The following is a 17364-nucleotide window of genomic DNA, read 5'->3' as shown; positions in this document are numbered from 1 at the left end:
CACTGTAATCCAGAGCAGATCAAACTCAGCTGAATTTATTGTGCTGTTTGTTTACCCAGTAGATAATTAGAGTCATATGTCCAGCGTTTCCTCAACTGCAGTGCAGACTTCTTCATAACATCTCCATTAACTTTTGAAGTTTGCTTGTCTTCATGTTGTTTTCAATGGTAAAAACAGGAGAAATATTCATTGAGGACCTTACCCATTTCCTGGGGCTCCTTACGTAGATGATCACTTTGGTTTCTGAAGTGTCCCATTCTCTCCCTAGTTACCATTTCCCACTTATTTTTATGCAATTGCAAACAACTACCAGCTTGTCATTTTCCAGGTCATATCATCATTTTTTTGATTCCATGCCAACATGGAGAAAAGTTAAGAAAGATACAAATTTCTGTGGGCAGCCAAATATGATAGAAACATAGAAAATAGGTGCAGGAGTAGGCCATTCGGCCCTTCGAGCCTGCACCGCCATTCGATATGATCATGGCTGATAATCCAACTCAGTATCCCATCCCTGCCTTCTCTCCATACCCCCTGATCCCTTTAGCCACAAGGGCCACATCTAACTCCCTCTTAAATATAGCCAATGAACTGGCCACAACTACCTTCTGTGGCAGAGAATTCCACAGATTCACCACTCTCTGTGTAAAAAATGATTTTCTCATCTCGGTCCTAAAAGACTTCCCTCTTATCCTTAAACTGTGACCCCTAGTTCTGGACTTCCCCAACATCGGGAATAATCTTCCTGCATCTAGCCTGTCCAACCCCTTAAGAATTTTGTACGTTTCTATAAGATCCCACCTCAATCTTCTGAATTCCAGCGTGTACAAGCCGAGTCTATCCAGTCTTTCTTCATATGAAAGTCCTGCCATCCCAGGAATCAGTCTGGTGAACCTTCTCTGTACTCCCTCTATGGCAAGAATGTCTTTCCTCAGATTAGGAGACCAAAACTGTACGCAATACTCCAGGTGTGGTCTCACCAACACCCTGTACAACTGCAGTAGAACCTCCCTGCTCTTATACTCAAATCCTTTTGCTATGAATGCTAACATACCATTTGCTTTCTTCACTGCCTGCTGCATTCCTACTTTCAATGACTGGTGTACCATGACACCCAGGTCTCGTTGCATCTCCCCTTTTCCTAATCGGCCACCATTCAGATAATAGTCTACTTTCCTGTTTTTGCCACCAAAGTGGATAACCTCACATTTATCCACATTATACAGCATCTGCCTTGCATTTGCCCACTCACCCAACCTATCCAAGTCACCTTGCAGCCTCCTAGCATCCTCCTCACAGCTAACACTGCCACCCAGCTTCATGTCATCCGCAAACTTGGAGATGTTGCATTCGATTCCCTCATCCAGATCATTAATATATATTGTAAATAGCTGGGATCCCAGCACTGAGCCTTGCGGTACCCCACTAGTCACTGCCTGCCATTCTGAAAAGGACCCGATCTGTACTCGCTAGAATTTAGAAGATTGAGGGGGGATCTTATAGAAACTTACAAAATTCTTAAGGGGTTGGACAGGCTAGGTGCAGGAAGATTGTTCCGGATGTTGGGGAAGTCCAGAACAAGGGGTCACAGTTTAAGGATAAGGGGGAAATCTTTTAGGACCGAGATGAGAAAAAAAAAATTCACACAGAGAGTGGTGAATCTGTGTAATTCTCTGCCACAGAAGGTAGTTGAGGCCAGTTCATTGGCTATATTTAAGAGGGAGTTAGGTGTGGCCCTTGTGGCTAAAGGGATCAGGGGAGAGAAGGCAGGTACAGGATACCGAGTTGGATGATCAGCCATGATCATATTGAATGGCGGTGCAGGCTCGAAGGGCCGAATGACCTACTCCTGCACCTATTTTCTATGTTTCTATCTCTGAAGATAATTACCTCAGTGTACAGAACGCATGGTCTAACAAGCAGCAGTGATCCCAGTCCTCCTATACGCTTCAGACACCTCGATTAACTATAACAAACATTTTAATGCACTTGAAAAATACCACCAAAGATAACAACCACAAAATCCTCCCATTGCCCTGGAAGATAATCAAATCAGTGTCAGTGTTCTTGCTCAGGATAACTGCTCCAGTACTGAGGCCCTATTTACTCTCAGTCAGCTACACTGGGCAGGCCACATCATGGATATGCTCAACACCAACCCCCAAACACAGGCACAACCTTGTAATGTGAGCGTACAGTAACTCTGTGTGAGGGAAAAGAGTGCACCTTCACACAAGCCAATGGAAAGCTAAGAATGGGATGAGTTAATAAAATTAATGACAATAAAGCTTATATTAAAATGAATGACTAACATATTAAAGTGCTTTTTCTCACCTCAGTATCAAATTGAGTGATTGATGATTGGTCTCTGAGGTCTGTTGGATACCGAGAGGCACTCTCTTCCTCTTGCTGAAGGGCGCTTTGAGCCTTAGACTAGACAATGTATTTTAAAATGGGAGTTTTAATTGTACTATGCACATTCACATATTTCACTTCAACCTTGTCGCAAGACTAATGCAAACCATCTCTTTGTATCCACAAAACATGTTGCTGATCCTCATTTGTGTCAGTTTGATAGTTCCAGGTCTGTCAGCTTCACACCAGGCCAACAGCTGTCCACCCAAATGGTCCAGATGACGTTTATAGCGGTAGCATTGAAAGAGATGAATGTCCAATGGCTCTATTGAATTTAAGGGTTAAATATGAGTTTCAATTATTTTAAGGATCTAAAAGATGATTTTTTCATTTTATGCCTAATTAAACAAGTTAACCTTAAATTCAATAGAGCCATGGACATCAATCTCCTTCAATACTAATGCAATAAACAACATTTGGACCATATTGAATATTTAAATTCAAAATGGAAAACATTAATGGAAATTGTAAGCATAGTTATTTAGTTCATAAATGGGAAACTAGTATAAAGAAGCAAACAAACCTTAATATTACAGTAGTAAAATGCTGAAATATCAGAACTTTAATATTGTTCAAATCAACATAAGTTCAGAGAAGGACACAAAATGCTGCAGTAACTCAGCAGGACAGGCAGCATCTCTGGAGGGAAGGAATGGGTGACGTTTCAGATCAGCCGAAATGTCACCCATTTCTTCCCTCCAGAGATGCTGCCTGTTCCGCTGAGTTACTCCAGCGTTTTGTGTCAATCTTCAAATTAAACCAGCATCTGCAGTTCTTTCCTACGCATAAGTTCAGAGAACCTGTGTCCATTTGTCAGATTCAAATATACAAACAGCAATCGAGCAACAAATGGATTACACAAACAGTTCCTATTAAAGATGTTTACGCAAAAGGAAAGACCTTGGAGTAATAAAAAAAAATTAAAAAAGTTTTTCAGAGGCATAGATAAATGGATCATCAGTTGTGCAAGGCTGCCATAAAAAAATCTTCTACAAGGCTAATAGCTGTTCTTTAAAAAAAATGCTAAATTGTCTGAACAGTAAGAGGCAATTTCTATTGCAAAATACAAAACCATTCATCATTTTTTAAAGTATTATACATGACTGGAACTGCAGACATACAGGCAAAGGTCTTCCTGAGTAGAGAACATTGCATTCTACCTAACTAACCTTCTCCAGATGTTGCTGCTCAGCTGGCCCCAGAGTTAAACTGCATGACTCTGGTGGGAGGCAGAGTCAAGTGGATGGGCCAGAGCAGTGATCTTCAAGAGCCGATAAGGCCCTCGCCTCAGCTCTGACATTTGTCCATACTCTCAATATTTATTATTGTCTCTGAATTCACCTCATATTTAACTTTTTAAATCTATTAAAAGGTAAACATACTAAATTACTTAAAAATAAAAACAATCACTAAAATCCCCTACAAAACACAATTTAAAAAAATTAAGCCAAACATAAAAAATGCAATTTAATTCTAACCTATATTGTAACAGTCCTACAATCACCATATAAATATATGGGCCTATAATCCTGCCCCAGTCTATTCTGGTGTATGATGCGTGACAGATCACCCACTGCAAGTGATAGGAAAAAACAAATCAGAGCAGTCTTCTACTCCACCACTGAATCCCATTTATAGGCTATTAGAGAAGTTTAGCCAGAGAATGGCTGGCAAAGCTTGACCAGCAAGTTTGGGATGCACATATTTGTACAGAAAGCCTAAAACGTGCAAGAATATAAGGATATTGAGAAAGCTGAAATACCCATAAAGACCTAATAAAATACAGGTTAAATTGTCCAACCAATGCAAAGATCATTGCTTGAGCTTTGCATAGTAAGTTATATACAATGACAAAATATTAATTACACTATTTTCCTATTTAACAAATAGAAATTATTCAAAAAGCATAACAAAACTACACCAACCAAAATTATATATTTTAACAAAAATCATTAGTCTATTTTTTAAACTTTCACATCTATCCTTTGTAAACAATACGTACCCTGGCTGCTTTCAGTTTTTCCCTCATTTTCTCTCGCATGGAGTATTCAGCAAAACTAGTACTTGGGGTACACTCACCAAGAGGAGGAAGAGCTGATGGGAGATAATTAACAACAGTTATTAAGGGAAAGACAATCACAGGTGCATTGTGCCGAAAGAACAGTTTGAGCTCATCCCTCTTCACGATTGAAAAACCCATATGAGGATCATCTTTGAAGTCTGAATTCAGTCTCAAGAAGGGTAACGACCCAAAACATCAACTATCCATGCTTTTCCAAGTTACTGCCTGACCTATTGAGTTACTCCAGTTGTGACCTTTAGTGTGTTAACCAGCATCTGCAGTTCCTTGCTTCATCATCCTTTGAAACGTTGGCCAATAGAATTAGTTATAACTAGTATAGATTCAGCACCATTTTCAAATCCTCTAAATAATACTTTTCTTATACGAGTGGATTAAGTCAAAATTTCATGTAAATTGAGATAAGGAACTATCTGGAAAATATAGTTCACAAAATTGTGTATGCTGTACCTTAAGTACAAAAGTGATAGGAGCAGAAATTTGGATCTATCTCTCCCTCCTAACCCCATTCTCCTGCATCCTCCCCATAACCTCTGACTCCCAGAGTTCTCTTGGTGGACTAGATACCAACAAAAATTCCCGCTATAACAACAGGTGGTTTGGGGTAAATTAATAGTACCTCAGAAATCCTCTTTTTGAATTGGGGACACAGATGTATTACCATTACCTCAACTTATCCTGAAATATACTGTAAAAATGTAGTCGATAATGCCAAAGCTTTCCTTGCGTGTTTTAATTAACAACCAAATCAATTTAATATTTTTCTGGCACATAACAAGTTTTATTGCTTTAAACATTGTTTCAGAAAATAGGATTTTAGCTGTTTTTTACTGCCACATGAACAAATATATAGTATTTAATTGTGTCTGTTTTGCTTACTGGAACAAAATACAACCATTTATATGCAACACCTTGCCCAATCGCCATATGGCTTGATGAGCTTTTGCAGCCAATTGAGTGTTCACAAAACATAGCAGCCAATTTATAAATATATATAACACCAATTCCCAAGAGATTGCAGTAGGGAAAACTTTGGCCAGCACATAAAGGAGACGTCAACAGCTGCTGTTTGAAATCATTTACATCTGTGCATGAGAACCAATGTTGATTCTAAAAGCAGCCTCTCTAATGGTGTGGTTTAATGGGGCGATCATCTAAAGCTGTGGAGCATTTGAACAACCTCCTGCACAGGATGGTGATTCTCTGAGTTCTCTACACGGGATTGTAGAGGCTGCATCCTTGAATAGATTTAAAGAAATTCTAGATATTCTTGAAAGATGGCAGAATTGAGAGGCACGGGGTACTGGTACAGAAGAAGAAATGAGATCTGGGATAGTTCATACATATTGAATAGCCGGGCATGCATGAAGGGCCACACAGCCTATTTCTGCTCCTATTTTCTCATGTCCTCATGTCTGCTCAGTACCTCTCAGACTAGTCACCCAGGTTATGCACAGAGGTTTTTCTGGGAGGCGAAAACAATATTCTGTCAGTGAAAAGCTGTGGAAAATGTTACTATGGGTGCTAAGTGGGGTACATTCTGTTTTGCTCACAGCCTTAATAATTTCTTTGCTTTCACAAGCATAATCCACCTATACCCCACCCTGACCTTGCAAAGCACATACATTTGAAACACTCCACATTTTGTTTGTATGCACAGGTTAGAAATAAAATCTGTTATATTAATCCTTTCTGCCTTACAGGTTATGCCATTCATGGCATTCCACAATAATTTTCCAGCTTGAAAAAAAGGTATTAAAAATAGTTGTCCTCAAGGTATGCCTACTTTGAAGTTCTCCTCCTCCCTCCGAAAGCCTATTTCCTTAGCTCCTTAGATGCTGCTGCACCCGCTGAGTTTCTCCAGCACCTTTGTCTACCTTAAAAATAGTTAATGCTTTATAAACATAAATATCATGTGAAAAATGTGAATTCAAAGGGAATAGCTGCTTAGAGGTCAGGTGGTTAATGTCAATTATAATGATCCAATAAAATGAATTATAGCAGTGAAAGGTTGTACGTTGGGCCAAACTCTCCTGACAACTAGTCAGCATTTATCAGCAGGCTCTGGATTTCCATGTCTGCACACTGCAGCATGTATGTAGCAAATGCACTGGTGATTAAGCATATTTGACTTGACATCAAATGGAGTCACTCACCTTCTTTAAAAAAAAAAGTGAAATCAAGTGCTATTCTCTTTTCTTTTATTTCAAATTAATAAAAGCACTAACATTAGTCTCATTAAATAAATGTATTTTCTTAATATAGTTTTTAAATGAGATAAAGGTCAAGGGCAACTGCTGTCATCCTGCAGGAGATGAATGTGACTCAGAGGCCGATGCAGCACAATCTGACTCAGTATTCCGGTGTTCAGAAATCAAGAAAATGTCAAAGGACGTTGTTTTATTAGGGCCTCAATCATCCTAGTGAATCGTCTAGTTGGAAGGCAAATTAATTACCGGGCATTGTACATCAAAATAAAAAGACAGTAAACAGCATTATTTTGTAATGTTAGTGATATCTTACATCTCTGACGACGAGTGATTTTGGTGATGTCCTGCGGGGATTCTTCATGATTAAAATCAATAACATCATCCACAAGCTAGGAACAAGAATACAAGTAAGTGTCAATGACCCGTTTCCATGCTGCATCTTCCAATAAATCAAAAATAAAACAATGCATTTTGTGAGGAAAAAAAATATTTTTCCATTGAATCCTTGTCACCTTGTTATAATGACAATTTACGGGAACCTAAATGGCAAGATGAAATGGAGAGTGTTGTGAGACAAATGAAACATTTACGCTCCTCATAATTTACTTAAACTTTATTTAAGCTTTAAGCAACTCATTTCTGTAATACATAACTTCAAAGAAAATATCGCTAATTCTGCAGGCCTCGCCGACCCAAGACCCTGCACATGCTCACACTCTGGAAGGCCCCGCACATGCGCACACTTGAGAGGAAAGGGGGAAAATCACCAATTACCACCAGGCCACTCTTATGCTGCATCCGACAACATGGAGAACTGGGCATACCTTCTTCTTGCTCTGGTAGCAACCCGCCAACCTGACTGAGATAACATCATCCCTCCTCTAACACTCATGGGCAATAATTGTGTCCCATTGTGCATCACCCAAATGGTCAGAATAAATGCGAGGAGGTTATGCCTGAATTGATGAAAAGGACAGCAAATAGATTGATATGGATATTCCTGCAGAATTCTATTGGTCTCCAACCACAATTATTGGCAATTCCAAAAAAATTAAATTTGTTTAAAATCAAGAGAAGTAACAATTTGGTATATCTGCTAATCTCTCAAACAGAAGAGAAACCAGATTAGAAATAAAACTGACATAAACAAAGATGTACAAAAAAACATACGGGGGCTTTTCTTCGTCGCCTTTGAGCTCTCATGGTCTGTTTGAGGTTCTCCGCTTGTTCATCCTCATTCTGAATATCCTGCAGAAACCACAATGTAAATCTAGTTTTAACTAAGGTTTTGAGAAAGCCAAGTTAGTCACAATTTAGTAGCAGTAAAACTAAACCTTTGAAGTGAGGTTAAAGAAAACGTATTGGGGAAAATGTATGTCTTCAGTCCAAGGAAAGTAATCTAGAAATGGTTTTTCATGCAGGGGCTATACAATTTTCATTGCAAGTTAGTACACACAGGCCACCAATTTGGAAAGGAAAGATATTGGAAAGATGGGGAACGAGGTAGACAAGACAGAACAAACATTGTTGTATAGAACTACAATTTTTTGTAAAGATGAACCAATTAAGATAAAGAAAGTTAACTTTCCTTAAAGAGCAAAGTATTTTGAGTTTCACCATAATATTAACAAAAAGTTGAGAAACTGACTAATATGGGAAAGGGCATAGAAGCCCTACGGTTATGAGGCAGGCACGTGCCGTGAGTAATTACTCAGGGTAGGCTGTCAGTCGGCTTTTTTTTAAAATTAAACTGCGCATGCGCAGATTGTTCTCTCTGTAAAAATAAAAAATAAAAATAAAGATAGTAACAATTCAATTTGCCCAAGGCTTCCAAGTCTCCTTTATTCTGAATTACTGAATGGGTGGGGGGGTGAAGGGTGATGGCAGGTGGAGAGATGGTAGGAAAAACGTGAGTACAGGGAAAAGTTGAATCAGTTGTCATCTAATTGAATGACAACACTTGTTCAAGGGACCAATTGGGGGGAGAGTTCCTTTCACAGCATCTGGCCAGGGGTAAAGTTGCGGGGAGGGCAGGAGTGTTGAGATGGAGGAGGTCGGGGATAATGCCATTAACTCACTCACTCACCGCTGCTGCGGCGCTCCGGACGAGGAGCCACCACATTGCCTTTTGCCGATCCGCTCACCTTTGGCAATGCTCTCCGTCTGAACACCTCTCACCAGCCGCTCGCCGACTTCGCTTCCCACAAATCCTTAAATTCCCACAGCTGGGTAACCTCAATCGCGCTGTTGGAATTTAAGAATTTGCGGGAAGCGGCTGACATGAGCGAGGCCAGCGAGTGGCAGGAGAGAGGTTTTTAGACGGAGAGATGCCAGAGGTGAGCGGGGGCCGGCAGAAGGAGCTGAGGTGGCAGCCACTTCCGCTGTCTGGCCCGGCGGTCGCTCACAGCCACCCGAGCTACTTCTCACCCCCGGCCTTAATGCGGTTGCTCCGTGCAAGGAGCGTCGCAAGTGGCATGATCCCGATCCCCTCCTTCACAACAATTGTGCCCGCCCCGCAACTTTACCCCGGGCCAGACTCCCCAAACGCTGTGAAAGGAACTCTCCCCCCACCCCCATACCCTGTATTTAAAAACATAAGGCACCTTAAATGTACACAAACTCCATTCTTCTCTCTTTGTTTCCTAAGATACACTTAAAATAATGACAATCCATATTTGAAAACCCCGCCAAGAAACTGCGCTGCGCCTACGCAGTGCTGCAAAGGCAGAATTTCAGCTGCCTTCAGCCCCGCTTGAAATTGACGGCTTGAAGCAGCGCCGACGGCACGTGGGTTGCACAGACCTTCGCGTGTTACAAGTGGTTGAAAGGCACGTAGAATTATGCCTACCTAAGAGATCGATCTCTTAGATAGGTATAATTCTCCCATGCCTTTACTATTTATATTTAATAATTATCATTTTATAATTTTAGTCAGGGTAGGCAGTGCCTCCCTTGCCAACCCTGACGGCACGTGCCTGTTACGAGGATAGGATGAGCATGCAGGAAAGTAAGTTGGTTATTGGACAGATAAAAAAACATGGAAAGAGGAGAAAAGCAGAATCTTATTATTATAATAAAGCATATTAAGTATTCCACATACAACGACCATTGTTTAATGAAAGCTGGAAGCCCTGAGAAAAGAGGAAAATAAATAAGTAGATGTTAAGGAAGTTGTTGGGATATTAAGTGAGCAATTTCCATCAGTATTTACTGAAGAAAGGGATATTGTAAAATATTGTAAGTGTTAAAACAAAAATGAATATTATAATACGTTGAAAAAGAATCATTGGAGACACCTGGTGGAGATAACGCTCTGGTAAAGCTTCCCATAATGCAGAAATGTACATGCAACAGCCATGGCCCCTGCTGCTTGGATGATGAATGTAATGGATGAGCAGTTAGAGCACAGTCACACACAGATTTATGGAGAATAGAGAGATATGGAATTCAGAGAAAGGTACCAGCCAGCTGGTGACGTGCAACCAGAGGCTCAGATTCGGAGGGGGAGGGTACTGCCACAGGATGAAAGCTTCACAGAGGCACTCATGGAATTGTGTAAACATGTAGAACATATAGTTTGCGGTTGCACGCCAACCGTAAATTAAGTGTAAAATTATTTTATGATTGATAACGAACCCTGGGTGTCCTAAATGGCACACAAGCAGTCAATGACATTACGCACCTGTGGGAAAGACAGTGCCAGTGGCAAGCTTCATTCTAAAAGAGCAAAAATGCTGCAGGGGCTGGAAATAGGAAATAACAGAGAATGGTGGATGTGCACATCAGGTGACTACTGCTTTCACTAGTTGCTCTCTTGGTCCTCATTAAAGGTCCAGATGAGTGTAAATATCACTCTGGATGATGTAACAGTTCAGAACTATGGACCTCCAAAATGTAACGCACAAGCAACTATTCGCTTTTGCACAGGTAGATATGAAAGTATCAGCCGTATGGGCACATTTATTTGCCTTGGGCTTCAATCCCCTCAATGATTAAAGTCAAAGTCAATTTTATTCGTCACATGCACCCGAAAGTGCAGTGAAATGAATTTGATGTTCCTTGCCTTGCTTTCATTGGGAAGTTCTAGGAAGCCGAGGAGCTGGAGTTAAACTCAGAAACCCATTAACGATATTGCTGTAATTGAGCATATTGACAAAGCAGTGATGGTTTAAGCACAGCCTAATGTATTGCAGTTAAACCTGGGTGTAAGCAAGATAAAAAAAACGTCCTGATGCATTTATATTGTCACTGATTCCATATCAGCTCTCCCCAATCTTACAGGCAGGAGATGTAGGCTTTGCAGAACGTGAAGAAGATGTTTACCAGAACGCTGCCTTCATTAAAGGCTATGGGCTATAAGGAGGGGTTGGTTAAATTTGGATTGTTTTCTCTGGGGTGTTGCATGCTCAGGGAAAACTGTGACAATAAACTCACTTGAACTTGAACTAAGGGAAAACTTGATAGAAATATATAAAATTATAAGAGACGTAAATAAGGTAGATAGTCAGAACATTTTCCCCCAGTGTGAAATGTCAATACCAGAGGTGAGAGGGGCAAAGTTTGATGGTGATATGCACAGTACTTTTTTTTTAAGGGAGGTGTGGGTGCCTGGAATGCGCCAGCAGAGGTGATGGTGGAGGCAGATTTGATAATGGCATTTAAGCCACTTTTGGATAGGCACATGGATATGAAGAGAATGGAGGGATATGGATCAAGTGCAGGCAGAGGAGATTAGTTTAACATCATATTTGGCATGGGCCAAAGGCCTGTTCTGGTTCTGTACAGTTCTATGTTCTAAAATTACCCATCCAAAACTAGCTTGGAGTGTTTGAAAGTGGATTTTGGTACCTTGCAGGGCTGTGTTCTGGAATATTTTAAAAACACAGTACAGGCTATGATCTGGCAAAGGGTAAAGAAGAAGTGTCCAAATGAGCACAAATTTCCACAGCATCTTCATTGAACAGTTGTTAGAATAATCTAAAAACATGACACTAGTGTGATTTACAATAAATAACCTTCAATTTTTTTTGTCTGTATAATTTATTTCTGAAAAACAGAGAGCAGGCCATTTCTTAGGGTTATATGGTGATTTTGAAAGTAGTTCATGAACAATGTGTTTGGCATAAAGATAGACACAAAAAGCTGGAGTAATTCAGCAGGTCATACAGCATCTCTGGAGTAAAGGAATAGTTGACGTTTTGGGTTGAGACCCTTCTTCAGACCCAAAACGTCACCTAATCATTTTCTAATCACTTTTTGTGTCTATCTTCAGTTTGGATTTCTGCAGTTTCTTCCGATACAATGTGCAATATGGTTTCAAAACAAAACCTTCACATTTTTCAATTAACACGAAAAAAGTGAATTTAGTTTACCCACCAAGAGGTAGAACTAATTAATTCGGAAATGTGTATAATATTTATTTAGTTTATTGAAAGAATTCAGAAATAAAATCCTTCAGCTAAATTTCTTTTATGTGCAGTTTTAATTTACATACGATTTGTATGAATGAAAAACAAAAACAACTTCTTCGAAACTTAAAGGATTTATCATTGACAGAAATTGTGTACTTGATCATAATCTGTTTACCAAAACATCTGCACCCTTGAGAATGCAAACACTGAGTTATGGTCTACTGGGATCTAGATTTACTGGGTCAGACATCATGTTGAAATTAAATTGGTGTCACTGGAGAAACTGCAGGCATAAACATACAAAACCTGCAATCCTTTGCAAAATCTGAGCGAAGAGAATTTTTTATTTCATTACTCGTCATTCTGGTGATATGGTGTACTTCAAGACAACATTGTTTAGTTTCCATCTAAAAGAAGAGGAGGCTGAAGTCTGGGACCATTTTGATCAACAAAATGGAAATAATTGTGCAGTAGATTTTATACAGTTATCCCTTCTTATTCTGCACACTTTCCAACAAGATTGTAATCTTCACCATGCAAACTAACTGTGTTTCTCCACAGTGATATATTATTACTATATTTCAATACTCTGCTTCAGGTCAAATGACAATAACACACTTTTGACTATTTCTAGTGCTACCCATCCAAAAACACAATAATGGTTTCGATTTCAATTTCAATTTGGAGAATTTCATTATACTTTGTGAAAGATCACAGCCTTTATGTGTAATCATAATTCTGTAAAAAGTCTATTTTGTTATGCTTTGTTTTATAGCTAGGATACTGAAATGACAGGATTTTTGAGGAGATAAAGAGAAAACTGTACAAAGCTGTGAATCAATATATGACTAATGAGAGGGACTGAAGGCACTTGGCAAAGCAACTGGATCACTGCAATTTATATGCAATGCTAATATACATATCCACTATACAAGTCATAGAATAACATGCATAGCCACTTTACTGTGGTATAATATAGGAGGACCTTACATGTATCATCATGGATCGCAGGAAAATATTAAACTGACCAGAAAATGAAGGTGATAAAGTATATTTTGTATCTGTTTAGAGAATTGAATATCCAGCAAATTTACAGAAATTACAAAAACCCACCTAACTCATCTCTCTGAATACAGTAAAGAACAGGAAAGCTAACACTTTTCAGCATATTTGTTTTTTTAATCACCTGTTGATCCCATTGAAAACATCAAGTTCTTTCTCCAATGTGTGGATCCTACAATTTCTGTACTGGTCATCTGGAATATCTTTTGATGATCCAAAGCCAAGTTAATGTGAGGGAATAGAAAAATGTTCAGTTGAAGGTCTGGATTATTAGTGGGAGTCCTCATGGACAGAGAAATGCAGTCCATGTCTGCATGATTTGATGAGAAGCCAACGTCCAAGAACATCAACCTCTCCTCTCTGAAATCTAAGTAATTGAAATCATCTCTGCATCAGTACAGTGGCTGGGTGGCGTCTTGAATGCTGTGGTGAACAGCAAATTAAGAGACACAAAGTTCTGCTGCAGCTGCTTATAAAGTTCCATTCTTGAGGGAGCTGAGAATCAAAGTGCCCATGACCTCCACAGAATGTGGCCACAAAACCTCCACAGCTGCTCATTTATCTCATTGATGACAAGCTAGACTAGCCTGTCATTATGTCAATGACTAGCCTGTCATTACATTGCTCAGAGGACTGGGTAGGATGTGAAGAATGTGTGAGTAGATTCTTTGCTGATGGGCATATCTTAACCTCCATCCCCAACCTAAGTCAACTGGTCAATAAATTCCCTATGCAGTAACATAATGCCATGACCTGTAACCTTACTGAGACAAGCTTTGAATATATAGGATGGAGAATTTCATGTACAATAGAATGGAAGTTCAGAGTCTCTCTTGTGGATCAAATTAAAAATGTTGTTGAAAATGTTCCAGTTTCATGCCATTTTAATTCTCCATCTCATTCTCACACTGCCCCTTACATCTTTGGCCGCATAAATTATTTCAACAATTGGCAACATAAGTTCCAGGAGCAGACTTCAGAGCATGTTACACCATTTTGGACTCAGAATGTAATTAAATTATTTCAAATAAGCAGTTTTGTTTTCAATTTGTTCCTTTGTTTTTTTTGTATTCTGTCTCTAACTGTAGATATCTATAGTAGTGATTACCTCAAGAATTTCAAATCCGAACCTTATCGCAGACATTCCCTTTCTCTTCCCCATTCTTTCTCCATTTGGCAACTTAGACCTCGCTTTTTCAGTTCTAATGAAGTTATTGAACTGAATAATTTACTCCTTTTCTCTCTCTCCCCTGATGCTGCGGAGTGCCTCTGCCATCTTTGTGTTGGAGCATCAGCATTTACAGATTTATTTGTTCATACATTCTTAATTCGCTGCCAAGATTAAGTGCGTAGGATCTCTGATGGCACAAAAATATTCCTAATGATCAGCATTGTTTAATTTTTCATTACTGATACATTCCATTTGGGAAGATATCTTCTGCATACATTATTTAATTTTCCATTGCACAAAGTAAATATAACATCATACTTTTTTAAGACAGCAAAATGTATAGACTATTGAGGAAATCAGGGCAGAATTTTAAATCTATGAAAACAACATAAAACATACAGCAGGATATAGATCAGTTATAGATATAGGTTGTGAAATGAGAAATGAACTTTAATCCAAATGTTGCACTTTGGGAGTTAAATGTAAGGGGAAAGTACAGTTAATGATAGGATCCTTAACAGCATTGATTTACAGAGGGATCTTTGGGTCCAAGTCAACAACTCCCTGAATGTAGCAACATAAGTAGATAGAGTGATAAAGGAGTCGTAAGATATGTTTTCCTTCATCGATCAGGATATTGAGCATGAGTCAGGAAGTTATGTTGCAGCTATATAAATAACTTTGGTGGGGGTGCACGTGCAGTTCTCATTGCCCCATTACAGGAAATATATGGAGGCTTTGGAGGGAGTACAGAAGAGGCTTACCATGATTCTGTCTGGATTAAAGCTTATTACCTGAAAGGAGAGGAATAAACTTGGATCGTTTTTTCTGGAGCTTTAGAAGCTGAGGGGTAGAGCTGATAGAAGTTTATAAAAGTATCAGAGGCATAGATAAGGCAGGATGGAATTATCAAATACCAGAGAGTGTAGCTTTAAGGTCAGAATGGGGAAGTTTGAAGATGATGTGTGGGGCTAATTGTTTTTAAGTATTACACACAGAGACTGGCAGATGCAGCTCTGGGGTGGTGGTAGAAGCGGATATGATAGAGGCATTTAAGAGACTTTTAGATAGTTAATCTGTAGAAGGGACCCAACCCGAAATATTACCTATCCATGTTCTCCAGAGATGCTGCCTGACCTGCTAAGTTACTCCAACATGTTGTGTCTATTTTTAGATAGATACATGGATATGCAGAAAATGGAGGGATAAAGTCAGGTAGAGAAAGAGATTATTTAAATTTGACATCATGTTCAGCACAAACATCGTGGAAGGAAGGGGACCCTCCTGTGGTATCCTGTTCAATGTTCAGGAATTCAGTAACCTAAATGCAGATACTTTGACAGGTCCAGGTGATACTAGCTAGGGAGTAAATGTGCAACTCATATTTGCAAATAATAGAAAAACTGACAACTGATTGTGCAGGAGCTGGGGGAAAAAAACTTTTGATACATTTAATATTTTAGGAACCGTAGGAGATACAAACCTCAATAAAAGTAGCATTTTCATTTCTTGTACCGTTTTCCATTTCTGCAGAAACCAATCCCTAGCAATTAAAAAATATATAGTTAAGTATTCTCTTTATGACATTATGTATTTTTATCTGGAAGAGACGCAAGATGGCCCCTGATCATGGTGACTCCTCGTGTGCTCTCTCCACAGGAGGACGTACAATCATCGAATACAATCCCTCACTCTTTTAAATCTCTTTACTTATTGTATTGAAGTTTGACTTGTTGACATTCTATATACTATTATCTGTCTGATTGTACAGCATGCAAAACAAAGCTTTTCCCTATACCTTGGTACACGTGACAATAATAAACTTAAATCTCACAAAATCCTTGCCTCAGTAACTGGAGACATCTCAAACAGTGAGGATATGGATTCCACATTAATGGTCAAGTACACTTAACACCCTATTGTGGACGCCTACCAGTGGGTACAATAATACTATTCTAGCTCATTACAGATTGCCTTCATGAGGTAGTCCAAATAACATGCGCTGAAATATACTTATTAACAGTGAAAACAGAAATTCAAACTCAATATTTCTAGCAAAGCTGACAGGTTTCAGTTAGTTGCATCCAACAATGTACTGGACACTATATTCAGAACACATAGATTATAACAGATATTAATCCACATTAAATCATATGACTGTACACAACAGACACAGGCCCTTCGGCTCATCTACCCATCCATATAGATATATCTGCCCAAATGTCTTTTGAAACTTGTAATTGTACCTGTTTCTATAGCCTCCACTGGCAAGCTTCAGATATGGACTAAGCTCAAAGTGAAAAAGTTGCCAGAGCTTCTTAAATTTCTTCCCTGTCACCTTAAGCCAATGGCGTTTAGATTTCGAATCCTCTATCTTGTGGCAAAGACCGTGGGCATTCATCTTATCCATGCCCCTCCCGGTTCTGCACACCACAATAATGTCATCCATCAATCTCCTACGCTCCAAAGAAAAAAGTCCCAGCCTACCCAACGCCTCTCTCTATAACTCACGCCTGCAAAACCAGATAACATCCTAGTGAATCTATTTTGCATCGTTTCCAGCTTAATTACATTAATGACCAGTTTGTATAAATGTCACCATGCTTTTGTAGGAGTACATAGGGAAACCTTTATACAAAGTCCATAGTTGATTAATGCCGAGGTAGGGATGCAGTGAGGTTTAAGAATAAGGAGTAAGCCATTTAGAACGGAGACGAGGAAACACTTTTTCTCACAGAGAGTGGTGAGTCTGTGGAATTCTCTGCCTCAGAGGGCAGTGGAGGCAGGTTCTCTGGATGCTTTCAAGAGAGAGCTAGATAGGGCTCTTAAAAATAGCGGGGTCAGGGGATATGGGGGGAAGGCAGGAACGGGGTACTGATTGGGGATGATCAGCCATCATCACATTGAATGGCGGTGCTGGCTCAAAGGGCCGAATGGCCTACTCCTGCACCTATTGTCTATTGTCTATTGTTTTGCAGGGTAATTTAAGAGCCCGAGGGTTGATGAGTAGCTATT

The 17364-nt window shown here is 39.4% G+C and overlaps 1 protein-coding gene across 1 annotated transcript in view; it reads right to left on the bottom strand.

Moving 5' to 3' along the window:
* Positions 1 to 17364, bottom strand: part of cc2d2a (coiled-coil and C2 domain containing 2A) — a 127374-nt gene that overhangs the window by 94248 nt on the left and 15762 nt on the right. Inside the window, exons 4-8 of the mRNA XM_033025732.1 lie at positions 15833 to 15892; positions 7876 to 7953; positions 7019 to 7094; positions 4418 to 4509; positions 2335 to 2433 (exon numbers count right to left, since the gene is read on the bottom strand). Coding sequence (XP_032881623.1) covers positions 2335 to 2433; positions 4418 to 4509; positions 7019 to 7094; positions 7876 to 7953; positions 15833 to 15892 — 405 coding nt within the window. The remainder of the gene's footprint in view (positions 1 to 2334; positions 2434 to 4417; positions 4510 to 7018; positions 7095 to 7875; positions 7954 to 15832; positions 15893 to 17364) is intronic.

The sequence above is a fragment of the Amblyraja radiata genome, chromosome 1 (assembly GCF_010909765.2).
Source record: "Amblyraja radiata isolate CabotCenter1 chromosome 1, sAmbRad1.1.pri, whole genome shotgun sequence".
Lineage (NCBI taxonomy): Eukaryota > Metazoa > Chordata > Chondrichthyes > Rajiformes > Rajidae > Amblyraja > Amblyraja radiata.
Note: the sequence above shows the minus strand (reverse complement) of the source record. Positions and strands in the feature narration are given on the sequence as shown.